The sequence below is a fragment of the Aotus nancymaae genome, unplaced genomic scaffold (assembly GCF_030222135.1).
Source record: "Aotus nancymaae isolate 86718 unplaced genomic scaffold, 86718_ANA_hifiasm-v0.15.2.pri h1tg000072l, whole genome shotgun sequence".
In the NCBI taxonomy this organism is placed as follows: Eukaryota; Metazoa; Chordata; class Mammalia; order Primates; family Aotidae; genus Aotus; species Aotus nancymaae.
In genome coordinates, this window is record NW_026988487.1 from 325,973 (window position 1) to 347,491 (window position 21,519).

At 49.9% G+C, this 21,519-nt stretch overlaps 2 protein-coding genes, 1 non-coding gene and 1 pseudogene across 4 annotated transcripts in view; 3 read left to right on the forward strand and 1 right to left on the reverse strand.

The window, feature by feature from the left end:
- Positions 1–6,667, forward strand: part of PIP4K2B (phosphatidylinositol-5-phosphate 4-kinase type 2 beta) — a 35,404-nt gene extending 28,737 nt beyond the window's left edge. For both annotated transcript variants that reach the window (XM_021670555.2, XM_064367467.1), the window contains exons 8-10: positions 1,250–1,508; positions 1,978–2,081; positions 2,775–6,667. In XM_021670555.2, coding sequence (XP_021526230.1) covers positions 1,250–1,508; positions 1,978–2,081; positions 2,775–2,855 — 444 coding nt within the window. In that variant the 3' untranslated portion in view covers positions 2,856–6,667. The remainder of the gene's footprint in view (positions 1–1,249; positions 1,509–1,977; positions 2,082–2,774) is intronic.
- A 1,712-nt stretch (positions 6,668–8,379) lies between these two features.
- On the reverse strand, positions 8,380–19,032 carry PSMB3 (proteasome 20S subunit beta 3). Its single transcript, XM_012451918.3, has 6 exons — positions 18,929–19,032; positions 18,433–18,617; positions 14,751–14,858; positions 11,356–11,533; positions 9,457–9,551; positions 8,380–8,488 (listed from the first exon to the last, which is right to left on the reverse strand). Exons 1-6 carry the CDS (start codon positions 18,929–18,931, stop codon positions 8,440–8,442), a joined length of 618 nt encoding a protein of 205 aa, XP_012307341.1. The 5' UTR covers positions 18,932–19,032; the 3' UTR covers positions 8,380–8,439.
- On the forward strand, positions 14,996–15,091 carry LOC135271026 (U6 spliceosomal RNA; annotated as a pseudogene).
- An 879-nt stretch (positions 19,033–19,911) lies between the features above and the next one.
- Positions 19,912–19,985, forward strand: TRNAN-GUU (transfer RNA asparagine (anticodon GUU)). The gene has a single exon. It is a non-coding gene; the product is annotated as a tRNA-Asn (tRNA).
- The last annotated feature ends 1,534 nt before the right edge of the window (positions 19,986–21,519 follow it).

Sequence of the window (21,519 nt, forward strand, 5' to 3'; positions counted from 1 at the left end):
TGTCATGTATTCTGATATTTTCTATTCTATTTTATCATACAGTAGTCCCCTCTTATCAGGGGGACACATTCCAGGATCCCGAGTGGATGCCTGAAGCCACAGATAGTACTGAACCCTACATAGACACTGTGCATGATTTGTTTTTCCTTCTTCACAATTCCACAGAGAGAAGATTTGTTCTTACAGGAAATCTTAGCAACCTCAGCATGCAATTTATTTTCTTTTTAAGTTAAGAGCTTTCACCTTTTCACTTAAAGCTGGCCGGGTACAGTGGCTCACACTGGTAATCCCAGCACTTTGGGAGGCTGAGGCAAGTGGATCACCTGAGGTCAGGAGCTCGAAACCAGCCTGACCAACATGAAACCCCATCTGTACTAAAAATTCAAAAATTAGCCAGGTGTGGTGGTGTACACCTCTAGTCCCAGCCACTTGGGAGGCTGAGGCAGGAGAATCACTTGAACCCGGGAGGTGGAGGTTGCAATGAGCCGAGATTACATCTCACTCTAGCCTGAGTGACAGAGCGAGACTCTGTCTCAGAAAAAGAAAGCACTTTATGGCTTCTCTTTGGCATATCTGAATTGCCAGCATTACTACTCTTGCTCTTTGGGGTCATGATGAAGTCAAATACGGGTTATTTGACTATAAGCACGCGATTCAACTATAGTAAACTGATAACCAAGACAGCTACTGAGAGACTAAAGGGACGTTAGTGTATACAGCGTGGATAAGCTGGACAAAGGGATAACCTACGTCCTGGGCAGCCACACCCAGCCACCACGGCCTCTCTTGATCCCAGGAGAGCCATTCCCTCTTCCTGCAGTGCTCGTTCTGTTAGACCTGCAACCCTTGCCTCACTGACTTCTCCTCTTCATCCTTCAGCTGTGGCCTTAACTCCTTTCCTCAGGGAAGGTCCTGTTCACCCCTTGCTGTAGACTCCCATAGCTCCTTGCCTATTTTCTTTTTTTGAGACAGTCTTGCTCTGTCGCCCAGCTGGAGTGCAGTGGTGTGATCACAGCTCACTGCAGCCTCCACCTCCTGCCTGCCTTTCCCCTGCTGAATGACTGTCTTCCCCGTTAGACTTAGACAGAGAGATCGCTGAGGGCAGGTGCTCTGATGCCTTATGCTCTGTTGAATTTCAGAACTGTTTGTAGAATTGAGTTGAAAGGAATGCCTCTTCCCCCTTTCCAGATGCCACCTAGATGTCCTGTGTAACCTCTTCCTTCCATCTTTCCGTCCTTGGCCTTCCTAGTTCTTGGCACAGCTGAAGATCATGGACTACAGCCTGCTGGTGGGCATCCATGACGTGGACCGGGCGGAGCAGGAGGAGATGGAGGTGGAGGAGCGGGCGGAAGACGAGGAGTGTGAGAATGACGGGGTGGGCGGCAACCTGCTCTGCTCCTATGGCACACCTCCGGACAGCCCCGGCAACCTCCTCAGCTTTCCTCGGTTCTTTGGTCCTGGGGAATTCGACCCCTCTGTTGATGTCTATGCCATGAAAAGCCATGAAAGTAAGTGAGAGCCTGTGCCTGCCCTGCGCAGCCCTGCCTCATCCTACCCCTTGGCTTGTTGTTTAGATCTTTCTGCAAGGCGTCTGGACCTCCACCTCATTCATTGCTGCCTTTGGCCTCTTTCTGCCTCTAGACTCCCCTATAGGGTTACTACCCGAACCTGGGGCGCTCTGCCAGTCTTTCTTCTGCTTCCCTGCTTGTCCTGGCTGACTGAGGAATGTTTCTGCTCTGGTTCATGCGATGAACCAAACTTTATTCATACTGTCCTGTTAGGCCCACTGGGTGACTGTGAAGATCCAGTAAGATAAGAGCTGAGAAAGCCGGGGAGGACTCCACTCGTCTTTTTCTCAGCCCCAACATGATAGGGATGGAGCTGAGCCTTGTGTCTAGGGGTTGTAACAGTGCCCAGCTGCTTTCTGCCCTTCTCCTGCCCCTTCTTCCTCCTTCCCTGCTCCCCATGTCCCTCCAGGTTCCCCCAAGAAGGAGGTGTATTTCATGGCCATCATCGATATCCTCACGCCATACGACACGAAGAAGAAAGCTGCACATGCTGCCAAAACGGTGAAACACGGGGTGAGTCCTCTCCATCTTCACCCAGGGCCCAGCTGGGTCGGTGCATCTGTGCTCACCCTCAGTTCCCAGGGAGGGCAGTCTCAGGCCTCCTGTGCCAAGGAACACACACCTGCCCCCTTCTTCCCAGGACAGCAGACTGGAAGAGTCTTGACTGCCTTGCCATGTTCCCTGCCATCACCCACCCCCTCCCTGCCAGGCTGGCCCCAACTTGTTTATCCCCCAGTTCTCCAGCCCTTGGGGCCAAGCCCACCAGTGTCTTTCCCCAGGGCCTGCTGGGCCTGCTGTGCATCTTGCTGAAGGGCCAGTAAGAGCTTTGTTTCCATGCCCATACTGCTCCCTGTGGGCCTGTTTCCCCGTGGGCCTGAAGCCCTGTTCTCCATGCAGTGGCCCCCGCAGACATCCAGAGCCTCTCTGCCACATCCCCACTGCCTTTCTTCTACTTCAGTGCAGGCCTGGGGTTATAAATCACAGGAATAAAGAAAAAATAAATAAATAAATCACAGGCATGAGGTCAGGACAGTTTGGGGCTTGTGAGCCACTTCCTGAGGTGATCTGCTCAGTCTTGGGGTGTGGGGGGTGGTATTCAGCTCTGATACTGAGTAACAGGCTTCTGAATACCCAGGCTTCTCCCAGGTGCAGCCTCCTGATTGGGGCAGAGGAACTCAACCTGAATCAGCCTCTTGTGTATTACAGGCAGGGGCGGAGATCTCGACTGTGAACCCTGAGCAGTACTCCAAACGCTTCAACGAGTTTATGTCCAACATCCTGACATAGTTATCTTCTTCTTTCAGCCAGAGCCAGAGAGCTGGATATGGGCTTGGGGATCAGGAGTTAGGGAGAAGGCTGTATTTGGGCTAGATGGGAGGGTGGGAGCAAAGTGGGGGTTCGGGAGGGCTTTAGCAATGAGACTGCAGCCTGTGACACCGAAAAAGACTTTAGCTGAAGTGGAGGGGGATGTGCCGTGTGTGCACCTACTCACAGGATGTAACCCCGCCGTCTGCTTACCCTTGATTTTTTTCCCCCGATTCGACACCCGGTTAAAAAGGGGTTCCCTTTTTGGTACCTTGTAACCTTTTAAGATACCTTGGGGCTAGAGATGACTGTGGGTTTATTTGGGTTTTGTTTCTGGAATGTCATTGCTCCAGGTTTGCTATTATTTATCATCATGTATTTCATCACCCTCCCCATCCCTGCCCAGCTCTCAGTTCCCTTGAATTAAAGAGATACCCAGTAGACCCCACACAAGGGTCCTTTCAGAACCAAGTGCTCTGATGCCATATTGGAGAGGTCAGACACCTCGCCCTGCTGCATTTGGTCTTGTCTGGATGAACTTTATAATTTGACGTCCACCTTTCCACCTTGGATTCAAGTGAAATGTTCTATATTCCTCCATCCTGTCCGGAACACACCAGGTCAACACCAGGCATCTCGGATCAGAATCAGAGATCTCAGAGGGGAGTGAGTTCCTCCTCACGGGATGGTGAGGGGGCAGGAAAGCGGCTGGGTTCTTGAACAGCTGGTTCTCAGAGAACCCTGTGATGATCACCCAAGCCCCAGGCTCTCAGCCCCTGGAGTTCAGGAGCCCTCTCTGTAAGGCCTGCCTCCCACTAGGTCAAGAGGAACCAGAGTACCTTTGGATTTATCAGGACCCTCATGTTTAAATGGTTATTTCTCTTTGGGAAAACCTCAGAAACTGATGTATCAAATGAGGTCCTGTGCCCTCCATCTATTTCCTTCCTTCTTCTGACCTCCCAGGCACTCTCACTTCTAGCTGAGCAGATCTCCAAGCACCTGGAGTGCTCTTTTGCAGAGACACCTCCTCAGCACCAGCAAGGTGCCCCCATCTTAGAGTTACACAAGATGTGATCCAGGAAATCCAGTTTGGAGGCTTGATGTGGGTTTGACCTGGCTTCAGCCTTGGGGCTGTTTTTCCTTGTTGCCCCCTCTAGGCTTTTAGCAGATCTGTGGCCCACAGGCTTTCTTGGAAGGAGTGGCTTCCTGCAGGTGTTCCACCCGCCTTCAGAGCCTGCCACCCAGGTCCTTAGAACTGAGCCACAAGCCACAGAGTGGTCTGGCCAGGAGAGAAAACAGCCCTGTTGCTCTGCACTGGGGGAGGCACATTCCTGCGTCTTCTCTCCCTCAACCAGGAACTGGGGATTTGGGATGAGATATGGTCAAACTTGTATATAACCCCAAAGATGTGAAGATCGTGTGTGAAACCGTTTTGAATGAATAGATGATTGGTTTCCTGTGGCTCCCTCCAAACCTGGCCAAGCTCAGCTTCTGAAGCAGGAAACAGCACTGTCTCTATGCCTGACTCACAGCACACAGGTCAGGAAAGAATGGAGACATGGCCTTCTTGGACTTCACTGGGGCTGCTGGATTGGGTGGGAACCCTTCTGGAAGAGGCAGGTGGGGGTCAAAACCACTGCCCTGGCCCCAGGAAGGGGCCATAGGTAGGTCTGAACAACTGCTGCAAGACCACTAAGTGACTTAGGGAACTTGAAACCAACCCGCTCGTGGAGAAAGCAGATTGGACTTGGGAAAGGGATTACTTAGGAATAATGTCTGGGATTTCCCCACTTCATAATGAAGAATGGAAGTTTGGATCTGCTCCTAGTCAGGCCCAGCATCTCTGAAGCTTGGAAAGCTGTCTTCTAGCAGCCTCCACGGCCTCGGGCTCCCACTGGCTTCTCTGCATTTGGTCTGCTGATCATGTTGCCATAATGTATATGGAAAGTGTAACACAATCTTACTGGTTAAAGACGACTACCAGGTATCTAACTTGTTTAACATTGAGAGTTTGTGTGTGTGTGTGTGTGTGTGTGTTTTGTATATTGTTTACATTTTGAGAGGTAGCATTCTGTTTCAAATGCTTTTTGTTTTTCTGACAGTATTGTTGATTGGGTCACAACATTTTAAGCTGTGGTTTGGTGGATTTTCAATTTTTTTTTAAAGGTCATTCGCTGTGCTATCTTGAAAACCTTGGGTTTGGCCCCTAATTCCTTTGGCATTCAAATGTTTAAAAGCTATTTATCTTGGTTTATACACGTTTCCTTTCTCTTCTTTTTGTCATGATATCCTACGCGGTCTGCAGTTTGAATGTGGAGAAAGTGGACTGATCCCCACGCATTGTCTGCCCCACTCTTTCCTCCTTGTGTCCCGCCATTCTTTTTCTGGGCAGTCGAAGGCATCGGAGGGGAAGTGACTACCCTCAGCCTCACTCACTGGGGCCATGAAGAAAAGTCTTATAGCATCTCAGAATAATTTTGGGTCTCCCAAGAACAAAGGTGTAAGAATAAGGACATGGCTGATTGGGTGAGGCCAGGATTCCTGGCTGGCATCCAGTCACCCCGTCTCCCGTCCCTACCCCTCTTCTTCCACAAGCCCACAGCCAAGACACTGTCGTCTCCCAGCCACAGTGATGACTGCTCTGGAGACTGCACTCACCTCTAGATGAAGGCCCATGGCCCTGGTTCCTGTTAATTAACCACTGGGTCTTTGTGTCCCCCAGCACAAGCTCCTTTCCTGTGCCCTGCAGCTTGGGGGTCACAGGCATGCCAGGAAGCCACAGTTCAGGGGCGCAGACTGAAGCAGTGCTCCACCTCTCTTCTAGCTCAGGGGTTGCTGGTCTGTGGCAGGTGCCACTAGTGGCCCCTGTGGCTGTTCTCAGTGGCAGTCTCTTAAGTTCCCGCCACAGGCAGTTCTTCATCCCTTCTCCCTACTTCACTCTTCTTTTGCCTGTGCTTTTGGCCTCCAGCAGGCCTGCTGGCAGCGCTCAGGGTGAGGCTGACTCCTGCCCTGCCTTTTCTATCTATCTTCATGGTCTGCCAGGGCCTGCCCTGGGGAGGTGGACGACAGACCCAGGACTTTTCTCAGTAGCCAGTCCTACCCCCAGTTGACTTTTTACCAATTCAGGGTAGGAGAGAAAACAGCAGCACCCCAGCATGTGAGTTACTCAGGTGCTGGGGGCCAGAAGGGACAGTGCGTTTAAACAGCCATCAGAGTTCTGGCCTTAAACCTGTGGGCACCCCCCCAAGTCTAGGAGCCTCATCTCTTCCTGGCAGTCTTGCAGGCAGGGGGTCCTGAAAGGGAAACCATTCAGACAACTGTCCCCCAATCTACCAGCCATCTGCAGGGGGCAGTGACGTGGCCCTCTCCCTCCTCTGGAATGTGCCCCATGGGGAAGGGGAGACTCAGCTGTCCCTCAGCAGCTTGTGCCAGGATCCTAGGGCAGAAGCTTCCACAGGAGCCTCTTGCCCTTGCTCAGAGCCACTTTGTGAGGTGGTAGGGGGAGGGGCACAGTGCTGCTCAGCACACCCCAGCATTAGGTCAGATCATTGAAATTAAAAAATGTGAATGAAGTATAGATCTGCCTTTTGTGGAAGCAGGACAAACTACCACCCCACCACGTGTGTGACTTCTTGATATCCCACTGCAGTTTCCATTTTTAGGAATTTTCAATCCCGTGCTTGTCTAATGTCTGCTTTAAACAGTTCGAGACCCTGTTCCTGTTTTCAATTGCATGCATGTTAAGATGAATCTCCAACCTGAGGAAAAAAATAAAACTCAAAAAGCTTTGTGTACATCTGTTACGTGTGAGTCCTTGGAAAATGAACCTTTTTTTTTTTTTTATTTCCAGAATTAAAAAGTTTTGTTCCTAGCTTTAGAGGCAGCTTCGGCTAAATCAGTATATGGCTTCAGTTTGGAGAAAGAATATGGTCAGTGACATCCCACTTTCAGATGCAGTTAATAAGCAGTGGTTACACGCACAGCACCACTGGCTGGGTGTGGTGGCTCATGCCCAGTATTTTGGGAGGCTGAGGCAGGAGAATCACTTCGGGACCAGTCTGGGTAACATAGCGAGACCCCGTCTCTACGAAACAAGAAGTAGCCAGGTGCGATGGCACATGTCTGTAATCCCAGCCTACTCAGGAGGCTGAGGCAGGAGAATCACTTAAGCTTGGGAGGTTGAGGCTGCAGTAAGCCATGATTGCACCACAGCACTCCAGCCCAGGCAACAGTGAAACTCTGAAGCAAAAAACACATGGAAGAATGGACAAACCACCCTCACTCCTCCAGCTGTGCAGAACGAACGCTGGCTAGGAGCCACTCACCTGACCTCTTTGAACATGTCACCTCTGTGCACCTCATCTACTCCACCTGGGCACTTAGCTTAAAACCCAGTGGTTCTCAGAGCGTGGCCTTGGACCAGCAGTATCATTAGCACCTGGGAGTCAGATATGTAAATTCACAGGTCCCAATCCAGATATACTGAGTCAAACTTAATGACTCCTCCAGGTGATTCCGATGGGGGCTAACGTTTGGGAACCACTCTGCTATGCAAACGTTCTACTTGCTTATTAGGCCATCTATCTATTGCAGGTTGAAGGCTGGAGTCGTTTGGGGAATTTTAGAAAAGACAGGTACCCAGCCCCCTAAAAGGCCAGTTAAATCAGACTCTAAAGGGGTGGGATCAAGGCATGTGTTTCAGGAGTTCACAGGTGACTAATGTGCTGGCTAGCTTAAGAAACACTAATCTACACTACTGATGGGTACTTGGCCAAATTTCTTTCTTTCTTTTTTTTTTTTTTTTTGAGACAGAGTTTTGCTCTTGTTACCCAGGCTGGAGTGCAATGGCACACTCTCGGCTCACCACAACCTCGCTGCCTCCCAGGTTCAAGCAAGTCTCCTGCCTCAGCCTCCTGAGTAGCTGGGATTACAGGCATGTGCCACCACACACGGCTAATTTTCTGTATTTTCAGCAGAGACGGGTTTCTCTGTGTTGGTCAGGCTGGTCTCGAACTCCTGACCTCAGGTGATCTGCCTGTCTCCACCTCCCAAAGTGCTAGGATTACAAGCATGAGCCACCTCGTCCAACCTACTTGGCCAAATTTCCACCTGAAGCAATAAAAGACAAAAGTTTTTCCGTAGAGTTGAGTGAAAAGGATTCTAAGCTGTAGAGTCAATGGAACATGATTTTATGTCCTTGCTCTACCACTTACGAAAGTGGATTTGGATAAGTTATTTAACTGTCCTTCATCTCCAAACAAGGATAATCTCAACTACCTTCAGTCCTGATAAATAAATCCTAGACCATGTAAAGCACTTGTGTGGGGCCTAGCACACAGGGAGCATAGAGCAAGTGACGTGTGGATTGTCCCCCTGGCATGCACCGATGGAGTAGAGCGCGAGCCAGAAAGCAAGCCCAAGGGCCAGGCCACACATGCTGAGTGGCTGGCTGTAGCTGCCCAGCTGGGGCAAAGATCTGCGGGAAACCATCAAAGATAAGCAGGAGTGAAAGACACGCTATTTTATTTCAAAAAAAGAAAAAAAAATGTGTGCTCTGGGAACAGGGTTAGTCCATTCGGGCCTTCAGTGTCCTGGTGGTGATTTTGTCCTTCTCACTGCAGAGGGAGAAAATCACAAGAAAACATCTCTACCCATCTGAACTGTGACTGTGACTAGTTCACCCGGCCCTCAGCGCCAAGCCTGTAAGTCCTGGGGCCAGGGAGCAGAACAAATGGCTGCCCACTGCCTCTAGGTGTAAGTGTCCTGCTCTAGTTTCATTCCTGCTAGTTCATCTCCTCCGTCTGTGGTGAGGAAGGAGGGACAGGGACAGACACCTGGGCAGTCTTTCCACAGGTAGAACCACCTTGGGGAGGCTTTCCCAGGAAATGATCCAGGGCCGGACTATACAGCTCTCCAAAGAAGGGAAGGAGTTCCTCCAGGCCTAGAGAACAAGCCACTTAGGAAGGAGAAGGTGTGGTGTGTTTCACCCCAAAGAACATAAAAGAACCTTGGAGGGTAAATTCTGGTTTTCACGGTAATTAAGCAGGCTATCCTCCAAAAGGGTCCAAATGCTTATCCTGCAATGTAGGAAAGCAGCTGGGAAGACGCTTCCTATTCTATCCAATCAGGTTCCTGGTGATGGCCCCAAACAAGTAAAGGGACAAGGGGGATGGCACATAGGGAGCTGGCTGGGACTTGGAAATTGGTCCCCAGAGCTCACAACATCATACAGCTCTGGGCTGGAGAGAGGATGGGAGCCCCTAGAATTTCAATCCATCTGCAGGAGCTCTGCTGTGGCTCACCCCAACACATCCCTGAGACTTTCGGGACATTGTTAAGGAAGAAATGTCTCTTGTGAGCATGGGCCCCAGAGCCTCACCTGACAGAGGCCAGGGGAAGCTGGGTAGGCTTTCAGCTACCAGCCATAGGGAGGCATAGAATTCTGCTCACCCAGGACGGCCATAGGCACCTTTCTTATCTCACACCTGATCGGGGGGCTGGGAAAATGGGGGGTGTGCTTGTGGAGAAGGGAGAGGGGCAGGGTGTCTGTAGAGCTTCTCAACTTCTCCCAGCCCATACTCACATGATGTGGACAATGACTCCCATGCCCGACACTGCATCCCGGTCCACAGCATTCAGCATGGCTTGGGAGATGGTTTCAAACAGATGTTCTGGATCCTGCCAACAGAGTAGGACCTCTTCAAACCACAGCCTGTAGCCCCGACTTGGTCTGGGGTCCCTTAACTCTGTTTTCCTAGGCTCAAGGTTCCCAGCTCTGGCCCCAAGACATGCCTGAAGTAAGGAATGATTCCCAAGACGTGGGAAGCCTTTCTCAGCTCCTTCCTTGGAAGGAAGCTGAATTATGTAAAGGAAAGTGAAAGAAGACTTCAACCCCTGAATTTCTTTTACTAATCAGCAATGTGACGTTGGGCAAATAGTATGTCACTTCACCGAGCCTCAGTTTCTCCTCTGTAAAATAGAAGAACCCCTCTTTGGCTCCAGTGTGCTTTAGCAGCTGCCTGATGGGCTCTGATCCTGGATATCTAACAGGTACCTCAAAACCCAACCTGTCCAACCACAAACCCATTTCCCCCAAACCTGTTCCTTCTCCTACATTCTGTCTTGGCTAGCCCAGCCGGAGAACCCAGCCAGCCTCAGTGTCTACCTCCTTTGCTTCTGTTTTAAGTAACTAAGTCCTCTCGACAGCTGCCTTCCTGCTTCCCCACTGCCACTGTCTTTGCCCAGGACTTCAGCGCCTCCTGCAGGCGGTAACAGCCCGTCATGTCCACCTAGAGGCACTCGATTCTCTAGGTTCCTTACGGCAGAGGACAGACTTCAGACTCCTTGGTAAGGCATTCAAGGCCCTTTGAAGTCTCATCTCAATCTCCAGCATCGTTTCCCCCCATGTTTTACCCACATTCCAGCCAATGTCAGCTCTCTCCAGTCACTGAACATACCTGGCCCTTCCTGTACCTTTGCACAGGCTGTTCCTTCTGCCACCAGGCCCTTTCCTCCTCTTCCCAACAAACTGCAATCTAACAGGTATTTGAGTGTGTGTCTTGCTACACTGGACTGCAGTGGGCACTTGAAGGCAGACTGTACCTGCTTTCCCAAATGCTCGACAGAGCAGGCACTCAATAATGACAGCCAACCCTCGCCATCAAGCACTATTTTTTTTTTTTGAGACATAATTTCACTCTTGTTCCCAAGCTGGAGTGCAGTGGCATGATCTCGGCCCACTGCAACCTCTGCCTCCCAGGTTCAAGCGATTCTCCTGCCTCAGCCTCCTGAGCAGCTGGGATTAACAGGCACGTGCCACCACGCCCAGCTAATTTTGTATTTTTAGTAAAGACAGGATTTTACCATGTTGGTCAGGCTGGTCTCAAAACTCCTGACCTCAGGTGATCTGCCCGCCTCAGCCTCCCAAAGTGCTAGGATTACAGGCATGAGCCACCGTGCCCGGCCAAACTAGGCGTGCATGCACTATTCTAATCTCCTCCCATTTGGTTTCCTCAGGACCGCTACTAAGGTAGACTTTATTATCCCCATTTTACAGTCAAGGTAGTAGAGGCAGAGAGGTAAACTGGCTTACCCAAGATCAATAACTAAGGTGGTGGGTGGATCCAGGTTTCCAACCCAGACAACGTGGCTCCCAAGCCCATTCTGTTGAGCCGCCTCTAACTCTACACTGAGCTAAACGTTTGCTCAATGAATGGATGCAAGAACCCTGTAAACCCAACGTAAGGAATTCTTACTGCTGTGGCAAATATCTAACTGTGGTCTCCTAACAGAAGATGCTCTCCTCTGGAGCCAGCTAGCCCTGGCAGATGGAATTTCTGGATACCCTTCTAAGGAGCAGCAGCTGCGGCCTTCTCTCCCACCTCCCCATCTTCCCCATCACCTGCCACATAAACACAGTTTTCTCCTAATGACCAAGGATGGGTACCTCAGAGCCCAGCCCCCCTCCATGCCACCAACGTACCATGTTGGGCTCCCAGAGAGACTCGCACATTCCGTACATTTGTTCAGCACAGGTGCCACTGACCACAAAGTCATCAGTCACCATGGGGCAGCCGATGAGGTCTAGAGAGCAAATGAAGGGCTTAAAGGTCTTCGGGTCCAACCCAGCAATGACTGGCTCAGTGTAGTAAGGGCCAAACCTGTGGGGCCAGCATCAGAGAGAGAAACCAGAACTCAAGAACACTCTCTTTCCTGTTCAGGCCTATTCAGACAAAGCCCCGCCCCAGACCAGAGGGGAAATGGAGGACCTGCTTGGGAAGATGACTTTTCCCTGTGGCCAGCTCCCGCAGCTAGCAATATTCTAAGACTTTTCACCTTTTTTTCTCTGACGCTTACCTTTTTATCCTTCTCATCTCTGACCCTCTTGTCCTTTCTTTTTATATATATATAATTTTTTGAGACAGAGTCTTGCTCAGTTGCCAGGCTGGAGTGCAGTGGCGTAATCTCAGCTTACTGCAACCTCCACCTCCCGGGTTCAAGGGATTCTCCTGCCTCAGCCTCTTGAATAGCTGGGACTACAGGTGCCTGCCACCACGCCCAGCTAATTTTTTGTATTTTTAGTAGAGAGACGGGGTTTCACCATGTTAGCCAGAATGGTCTCGTTCTCTTGACCTCGTGATCCACCTGTCTTGGCCTCCCATAGTGCTGGGATTACAGGCGTGAGCCACCGTGCACGGCCTCTCCTCCTTTCTTTCAGAATTGTTTTCTTCTAATCCTCCCTCTCCTCACCCAAGAACCTACCATCACTCAATCCTCTATGTGTACGTTTATATTCTATTCCTTTAGTGAAGAGATTTGAGGCAGTTTATAGGAAAAACACTGAAAAATAAAACTAAATCATTAAAACATAATACAAGTTACTCAGAATGAACACAAAGTTTTGTTTTGAGCCCCAAGCAGGCAAGGCAAGAGTGATACTAGTGTCTGGGTTACTCTCATTGTCTGCCAAAAGGAACGGCAGCTCATCAGAAACTTGTTCTAGACACTGGTCTTTAAGAAGATCAGTCTTAGGGATCTTTATGTAAAGATGATGATCCCTGACTTATGATGGTTCAACTTAAACTTTTTCAACTTTATGATGGTGCAAAGTAATAGGCATTCAGTGGAAACTATGCTTTGAAATTTGATCTTTTCCTAGGCTAGCAATACGTGGTACCAAACCCTCTCTTGATGCTGGGCAGTGGCAGTGAGCCGAAGCTCCCAGGCAGCCACACGAGGAAAAACAATGGGTACTTTACACTGCCGTGCTGTGAGCAATTTGTGGATATTGTGTTTTGTGTTTTTGCATCCTATCATGTCTACAAAATACCCCTTTCAACATACAATATTTTAAGCTTAGGACAGGTTACAGGTTATAAGGTAAGGAGTATCTGTATAAAATGCCAAATAACAAATGGCCAATATCCTCAATAGAAAGAGTCAGTAAAGAGACATTATCCATATGTCATATTGGATGGCAGTCATTTCCAAGGGCATGATCTTCAATTATAGCTCTAAACACACACACACACACACACACACACACACAGACACACACACAGATACACACACACAATTTGAGATTACAGGCACGAGCCACCATGAAAATTACTTCGTGTTGTTGATATGGAGTCTCGCTCTGTCTCCCTGGCTGTAGTGCAATGAGGCAATCTTGGCTCACTGCAACCTCGGCCTCCTGGGTTTAAGTGGTTCTCCTGCCTCAGCCTCCTGAGTAGCTGGGACTACAAGTACACGCCACCACGCTCAGCTAATTTTTGTGTTTTTTGTAGAGATGGGGTTTCACCATGTTGGCCAGGCTGGTCTCGATCATTTGACCTCATGATCCACCCACCTCAGCCTCCCAAACTGCTGGGATTACAGGTGTGAGCCACCACGCCGGGCTGAAAATAACTTTTTTAGGCCAGACATGGTGGCTCACATTTGTAATCTCAAGCGTGATTAGGGAGGCCAGCCTTGGAGGACTGCTTGAGCTGAGGCATTCAAGATCAACCTGGGCAACAAAGTGAGACCCCTGTCTCTACAAACAAATTTAAAAATTAGCCAGGCGTGGTGACATGCACCTATGGTCCCAGTTACTCAGGAGGCTAAGGTGGGAGGATTGCTGGAGCCGAGGATGCAAAGGTTGCAGTGAGTCATGATCGGGCCACCGCACTCCAGCCTGGGTGACAGAGTGAGACTCCACCTCAAAAAGATAATAATAATAAAATAAAAACTAAAAATATGTTTATTGAAAAGAATAAAAATACATTAGGTGACCTGGAAAATTCTGGATTCTTAGCTACTATTCTGGGAGCTTCCTTTATGAGCCCATCTGAAATCACTGATTTTTCTGGCAGGACAGGCTGAGGGCACTCAACTCATCTCCAAACTTGAGCAATGTCCAGACCCTTTATAAAATCTGGACCCTAGAGACACCATCTACGTACCTCTGTCTGAAACACTGCAGTAAGTTACTTCAGATGGTAACTTGGCATCAGCATAATTGGAAGTTCAAACACAGGCCCTGAACTGTGTTACAGTATTTGGTTTTAAGATTCTTATCCAGATAATCCTGGATATTATAAACTTTTTTTTTCCGTTGGCTGGGCGCAGCCGCTCACGCCCGTACCAGCACTTTGGGAGGCTGAGGTTGGGTGGATCACTTGAGGTCAAAAGCTTCAGACCAGCCTGACCAGCATGATGAAACCCCGTCTCTACTAAAAATACAAAAATCAGCAGGCTGTGGTGGCAGGCACCTGTAATCCCAACTACTCAGAAGGCTGAGGAAAGAATTGCTTGAAACTAAGAGGCAGAGGTTGCAGTGAGTTGAGCTCTCGCCATTGCACTCCAGCCTGAGTGACAGAGCAAGACTCCATCTAGAAAAATAGAAAAAGAGAGCTCAATTTGTATTCTGGCCACCTAGTTTTGCCCAGAGTAGAAAGCACCCACGGGGTCTCCTTTCAATTCCATCCCAGCTTTCTGCACTGAATTCTATAGTTAGGCCCCTTCTTCCGCACCGTGAAGTCCTCAAAGAGAACTGACAAAGATGAACACTCCATTCCTAGGTTCCCTGCTATTCCTGAGAAGCCAGCTTTGATAGAATAGCTCTGGAGTAAGGGTGGCTCCTGTCTGGGAGACCCCAGAACACTCTGGTAGGACCAATTTTTTCGCTTCGAAGCAAATTTATCTGCTATGTGCATTCCTTGCCTTTTTCTAACATAAGTCCTTTCTTTCCTATTTCCTTGTCAGACAGGCCCACAGAAAACAGACCCATAAAATAAGGATATTGTCCTGAAAATAAGAGATGGGAAAACAAGGAGAACCCCCTTCCTCAGTACCCACTCCAGGCTACATTCAAAGCTGTCTGCATGCACTCACCGTTTCTCATACAGGAGGTTGGCCACCATGCTCATGAGGGTATAAGGTTTGATCTGCCGACCTTCCTTCAACTCATACAGGTTCAGCCGGAACTTGAGGCGCTGGGCACTGTGGTAGGAGAAAAGTGAGTTAGTAAGTCATTATTGAATATTCCTGCGTGTCTACCCTGTTGAGGTCAGGGGAACATCTCAGTCCCCACCAAGGGAAAACTGCAAAGTCTTACATGTGTTAGGAAGTAGCAACCAGTGCTCACTTTGGCAGCACACATACTAAAATTGGAATAATACAGAGGAGACTAGCATAAGGATGACACCCAAATTTGTAAAGTGTTCCATATTAAAAATTTTTTGGCTGAGTGGGGTGGATCATACCTGTCATCCCAGCACTTTGGGAGATTGAGGCAGGAGGATCATTGCACTCAGGAGTTCAAGCTGAGCCTGAGCAACATAGCGAAACCTTGTTTCTTACCAAAAAAATAGAAAAATTGCCGGGCATGGTGGCTCACGCCTGTAATCCCAGCACTTTGGGAGGCTAAGGCAGGTGGATCACCTGAGGTCAGGAGTTTGAGACCAGCCTGGCCATCACGGTGAAACCCCATCTCTACTAAAAATACAAAAATTAGCCAAGCGTGGTGGTGGGTACCTGTAATCCCAGCCACTCAGGAGGCTGAGGTAGGAGAGTTGCTTGAACCTAGGAGATGGATGTTGCAGTGAGTGGAGATCGTACCACTGCACTCCAGCCTGGGTGACAGAGTAAGACTCCATCTCAAAACTGTAAAAACAAAAAAACAAAAATTACTGGGCATGGTGGCCCACACCTTTAGTCTCAGCTACTTGAAAGGCTGAGGTGGGAGGATCACTCGAGCCCCAGAGGTGGAGGGTGCAGTGAGTTAAGATTATGTCACCAGCCTGGGTAACTGAAAAAAAAAAAAGGCAGCAACTGCTGTGCTATGTGCTAACAGACTTGACAGATTTTTTTAGAAAAAAGCCACTTATAGCCGGGTGTAGTGGCTCATGCCTGTAATCCCAGCACTTTGGGAGGCCAAAGGTGGGCAGATCATGAGGTCAGGAGTTCGAGACCAGCCTGATCAACATGACGAAACCCCATCTCTACTAAAAATACAATTTAGCCAGGCATGGTGGCACGTGCCTGTAATCCCAGCTACTCCAGAGGCTGAGGCAGGAGAATCACTTGAACCTGGGAGGTGGAGGTTGAAGTGAGCCGAGATTGCACCATTGCACCCACCTGGATGACAGAATGATACTCCGTCTTGAAAAAGAAAAAGAAAAAAGGCCACTTGGTAGCTCTGGTGAAAAAAGAAAAAAAGGCCACAACTTGCCAGTGCCATCTCAGAGCCCCAGGATAGGCCCCTGCACAGAGCAGACCAATGCCACACCTGCTGGAGGCAAAGCAAGGAGTCTCAGGACACCAGAGCAAAGAGCCTTATAAATGACTTGAGCTGGCCGGGTACAGTGGCTCACGCTTGTAATCCCAGCACTTTAGGAGGATGAGGCGGGTGGATCACTGGGTCAGGACTTTGAGACCAGCCTGGCCAACACAGTGAAGCCCCGTCTCTACTAAAAATACAAAAATTAGTTGGGCGTGGTGGCAGGCACCTGTAATCCCAGCTACTTGGGAGGCTGAAGCAGGAGAATCGCTTGAACCCGGGAGGCAGAGGTTTGCAATGAGCCACAATTGTGCCTCTGCACTTCAGCCTGGGTGACAGAGCTAGACTCCATCTGAAAAAAAAAAAAAAATGACTTGAACTTCATCTTCTAGGTAAGGAAACCGAGGCCTAGTGAAAGGAGCAGTTATTGCCCACAAGAAAGCAAACGCAATGAGAAAAGCCTTCTGCAGAAAAGGAAACGGTGTGAGAACAACAGGGACTGGAGAGGAGAAGGGTCACAGGAGACTTCACACTGACAGAAACCTGAGACTTCACACTGACAGGAACCTCTGATTCTACCAGGACAGGAAAAAAGGGCAGGCTGGGCAAGGTCTCAGTAAGTTTTATGTTCTTGAGACTCAGGAAGCTTTAAGAGAAATGAGAACTTTTTTTTTTTTTTTTTTGAGACGGAGTGTCACTCTGTTGCCTAGGCTAGAGTGCCTTGGCTCACTGCCACCTCCATCTCTCAGGTTCAAGCGATTCTCCAGCCTCAGCCTGCTGAGCAGCTAGGATTACAGGCACGTGCCACCACGGCTGGCTAATTTTTGTATTTTTTTTTTTTTTTTAAAGATGGGGTTTCACCCTGATGGCCAGGCTGGTCTTGAACTCCTGACCTCAGGTGATCCACCCACCTCGGCCTCCCAAAGTGCTAGGATTACAGGCACGAGCCACTGCACCCGGCCTAATTTTTGTATTTTTAGTAGAGATGGGTTTTACCATGTTGGCCAGGCTGATCTCAAACTCCTCACCTCAAGAGATCCGCCCACCTTGGCCTCCCAAAGTGCTGGGATTACAGGCATGAGCCACCATACCCAGCTGAAATGAGAACATTTTCTGACCAGCATCCACCCACAGTTGTGAGCTAGTCTCTCCACCTTCTAGGAAACGTGTCCAGGAACTGCCGCTCCTCAGGCCACCAGTACCCTGCAGCACCTGCCGGTTACTGCAGGTGGGACCGGGTAATACAGGAGCGACCATGTATTCCCTCCTGAAAACCCATCACCATTCTTTTCCTCTCTTATTCTTCTCTTCTCTGGCTTCTCTTCTCCCCTTACTGCAAAATTTGCACTCCAATCTGGGCAACAAACTCCATCTCAAAAAAAGAAAAGAAAAGAAAGAAGAAAAAGAAAGAGAGAAAGAAAGAAAGAAAGAGAGAGAAAGAGAGAGAAAGAAAGGGACTTTTTTTTTTTTTTGAGACAGAGTCTCACTCTGTTGCCCAGGCTGGAGTGCAGTGGCTCGATCTTGGCTCACTGCAACCTCTGCCTCCCGGGTTCAAGGGGATTCTCATGCCTCAGCCTCCCAAGTAGCTGGGATTACAGGAACATGCCACCATGCCTGGATAATTTTTACATTTTTAGTATAGGTGGGGTTTTGCCATGTTGGCCAGGCTCTTCTCCAACTCCTAACGTCAGGTGATCGTCCCAAAGTGCTGGGATTGCAGGTGTGAGCCACTGCGCCCGACCCTTCCTTTCTCACCACTACTACTCCATGAGGACCATGACCCTCACATCCGAACCGTCACTGTAGTTTCATCTCCCTGACTCTCCCTTCTCTCAAATCACATAACCACTGGCGACTAGATAACTAATATGGCAGTTAATAAGCACCAACTCATCATAGGTTGGTTATCTTTCTGTATGACTGCTTGAAGTTGACCTGAAGTTCTTTAGGGACTGAGCGCTGACTTTGGCCTTGGAGAGACTTGGGTGGGAATCTTGGCTGACACTCATTGACTTTGCATCTTGAGCAAGATACTTTCTGAGATCCTCAGTTTCCTCATCTGCAAAATGGGATGGCAACATAGAATCCTCAGGAAGAGGATTAAGTAAGTCCATGTATGTAAGACGCTTTCCACAGAGCCTGACACAGAGTAAATGCTGGTAAAAGTTGGTTAGGATACATCTCCGTATCGCTATGGTGTGCGGCCAAAACTTAGACTCACTAGGCTGGTGGAGACGCCAGGGGCGGATGGTCCAAGAAGAGGCCTGGGTGTGGGCGGGGACCCTCGACACTTACACTGTCTGGACGTCAGTGGCGAGCCCGGCCAGACCGATGTACAGCCGGTCACCCATGGGAAAGATCTTCTGGAAGTCCGTGGTCACCATCTGGGCCTGGATCCCGAAGCGCCTGTCTGCAGCGATGGCCACACAATTCTTCCCTTTCATGGCCATGACGGCCCCTCCGTTATAGGACATAATAGACTAGGACAAACAGAACGGAAGGCTCAGCGCGGCGGGGAGTCAAACGCTGCCACAGCCCAGCCCCTGATGCGGAGGCTCCCGTACGCCCCGTTCTCCACTCCGGAGCCTGGACCCCTGGTTCTCCAGGTGGGATGAGCACTATGTTACGGCGAGGAGCCGCACTCACCCTCTTGGTCCTCACCGGGGTCTGCTCCCCTCGAACTGAAACCGCTTCCTTCCATTGACCCTAGGCCCTTTTCGTCCCAAACCTCTCCCGACTCCCTCCGCTCTCAATCCTTCCCTGTGCCCCTTTGCTTCACTCCCCATCTCACCATGATTGCGGTGTATTAAGACCCCTCGATCGCCGGAGCAATTCCAGTAAACCGCGTCTAGCCTTCACTGCACAACCGCTCTCGCTGCCGTCTCTCCATTGGCTGATGGGCGGACCCTTCCTGGCCACCTGGGCTTTCTATTGGTCATACGTCGCTGTCGGTCACCAGTACAGGTAGTTTGGTTGCAAAGCCAAAACGGAGGCGGGAAAAGCGGAAGTGAAAAGTCACTGTGGGTGCGGAAGAGCTTTGTGACACGGTGCATAGTGGGATCTCGGCGGACCTGGACTCCAGACCGCCGGGACTGGAGGTGGAGCCAGCACACACGTGGGCCGGTGAAACTGGGTGTAGGGGGCTTCGGCCTCAGCAGAAGGGGCATCGTGACGCTTATCAACGTGATGTTTGAGTTGGTCGTATTAGTTGTGCTAGCTTATTTATTCATTTCAGAAATCCTTACGCTTACTGTGTATCAGGCACTTGGTTAGGCTCTAAATATTCACTGGCCCAGAACAGTGCCTGGTATATAGGAGGCGCCCATTAAATGGAAATTTAATGATGCAAGGTGGGAAGGGGAAGGGGTCGGGGTCGCGGATAGGCGTCGCGGGTATTCTGCGGCTGCAGGGGTTCAGCTGTAAAGGACAGTTTGGAAGCTAAAGGTTGTTCTGATTTGGGGGACCTCCTGCGGCCTGACTTCACGTAACCTCAATCTCAGGTCACCCTAAAAAGGGACGTTCGGGGCCTCTCCACGTTTGAGGTAGAACCTGAGGATAGCCAGAGTCGACCTCTTGCCGAGCCAATGGAGGAAGAGCGTGCACGTCCCGCGTCCTCTCTTCCCAAGCCCCGTCGCCCCCTTCTCCCATCAGGATCCTTACCTTTCTCCCCTGGGTTCCACTTCTTTCGCCCGATGGCGGAATCTTTTACGGCGTCTGCGCCGTCCAGGCTCGCTCCCATTGACTCGGCTCTCCGCTACGCTAGCGGTCGTCGCGGTCTCTGTGGCGCAATCGGTTAGCGCGTTCGGCTGTTAACCGAAAGGTTGGTGGTTCGAGCCCACCCAGGGACGCTGTGACTTTTTTTGTCTTTATTTTTTTTATTTCTCGGAAGATAAAAACGTAAGTCTGTTACTCAAAATCCAAATTTTGCATTTAAATGGCAGCGGCAATACTTTTTCTAAGAGAATCACTCTTCTTGAAAATTCATTGCTGCTCAGTCAATAATGGGATAATTTATCCAGCACTTCCCTCCACACCCCCGACCCCGCCTACAGAGGTTTTTGTCTCACTGTGCTTGCAACACGTTTCAGGAAGCATTTTTCGTAAGATTAAGAATGAATTTACATGGAGGTTGGACAGTTTTCTATTGTGTGGCTCAATCGATGTTACAGTCTCTACACACTACATTTGGAAGAGAATGAGAGAGAGAAACAGGTATTAAGAGAAACAAAGGTGAGAAAGGGAGAACACAGTTGTGATAGAGAAAGAAGGGACATGACAAGAGAACTAAGCAGGGTGAATGGGGAAGACCTCAAGACAATGAAGAGAGGGAAAAGAGACGCATTTAATATGAGAAGCATCAGAATTAAAGCAACACATTTTTTTCTTTTCCCCTGGAAATACACAGAGAGGTGGGGAGGAGAATGGAGAAATAGAAGCAGAAACAGACCAAGGACCTTGTTTTGGGGAGATAAAAAGTGTAAAGAACACAGAGGTAAAGACGTTCCTGAAGGCACCAGAGGAGCCGCCCTCTCCCTCCTCGTCACCGTTTTTAAAGGGATCTGATCCTCGCAACAGCTCTTCGTATGTGCTGGAAGTAATTGCCTAGATTTCCCGCGTTCCTATCCTCTGCGAGCTTCTAGCCTGTGACAGACACTGACTCTTCTGATGCCATTGTCAGCTAGAGGACCGGGTGAGATGCAAACACAAAATCAAGGGGCGCCTGATGTCTGCCGAGGCGCATTCCTGGGCGCAGTGGGAGCCTCGACCTTTGTGGATGAGAATGTGCAAAGCACTCTTAAGCAGTTCTCGTAGACACTTGGTCTCTGCAGATTCGGCTCAAAGGAGGCCTCTTCTGGAAGCCCTCCCCAGTACTCACCCCCCCTTAGCGGGAGCTCACAACAGAAGTGGTGGTCGCTAAAGGGACAGGCTGTGTGTCCCTCAGGGTTTGCACCCACCGGCCTGTGAGCGCCGCGCGCAAAAGCCAGGCTCCTGTGCCTTGAATGCCCAGTGCCTAGCGTAGTATTTGACATTGGCACGTGACAGGTGCTTCTATGGTCGGCCAGTATAGAACAAAGACTAGGAAACTCTTCCGATGTGGGAAGAGTTGAGTCAGAAGGTTCTCCTGAGAAACCAGAAAGGCCAGGAATGTGGGGACTGGTCATCCAGGACGCAAAATATGAAACTGGAGTTTTAGTGGGTAATGGGGTCTTAGCATACTCCTTTCTGGCGGTTTGCTCCTGCTGGGCGCTTAACAACCGAGGAATAAGTGGATGGACTCCGGCGGTCCCTCGGGCAGCCACCACGATTCATGGGCCGCAGAGGAACGTCAGCCCCCTTCCCACTGGCTGATACTGCCCCGAGGGGCAGCCCGTAGGTGCCCGT

Excerpts from the sequence above, each read along its gene's own strand:
- PSMB3 (XM_012451918.3), bottom strand. Across the intron at positions 11,534-14,750 it reads AACCTCCTGTATGAGAAACG|GTTTGGCCCTTACTACACTG; the intron begins GTGAGTGCATGC and ends CTGGCCCCACAG. Across the intron at positions 9,552-11,355 it reads CTCTCTGGGAGCCCAACATG|GATCCAGAACATCTGTTTGA; the intron begins GTACGTTGGTGG and ends CTCTGTTGGCAG.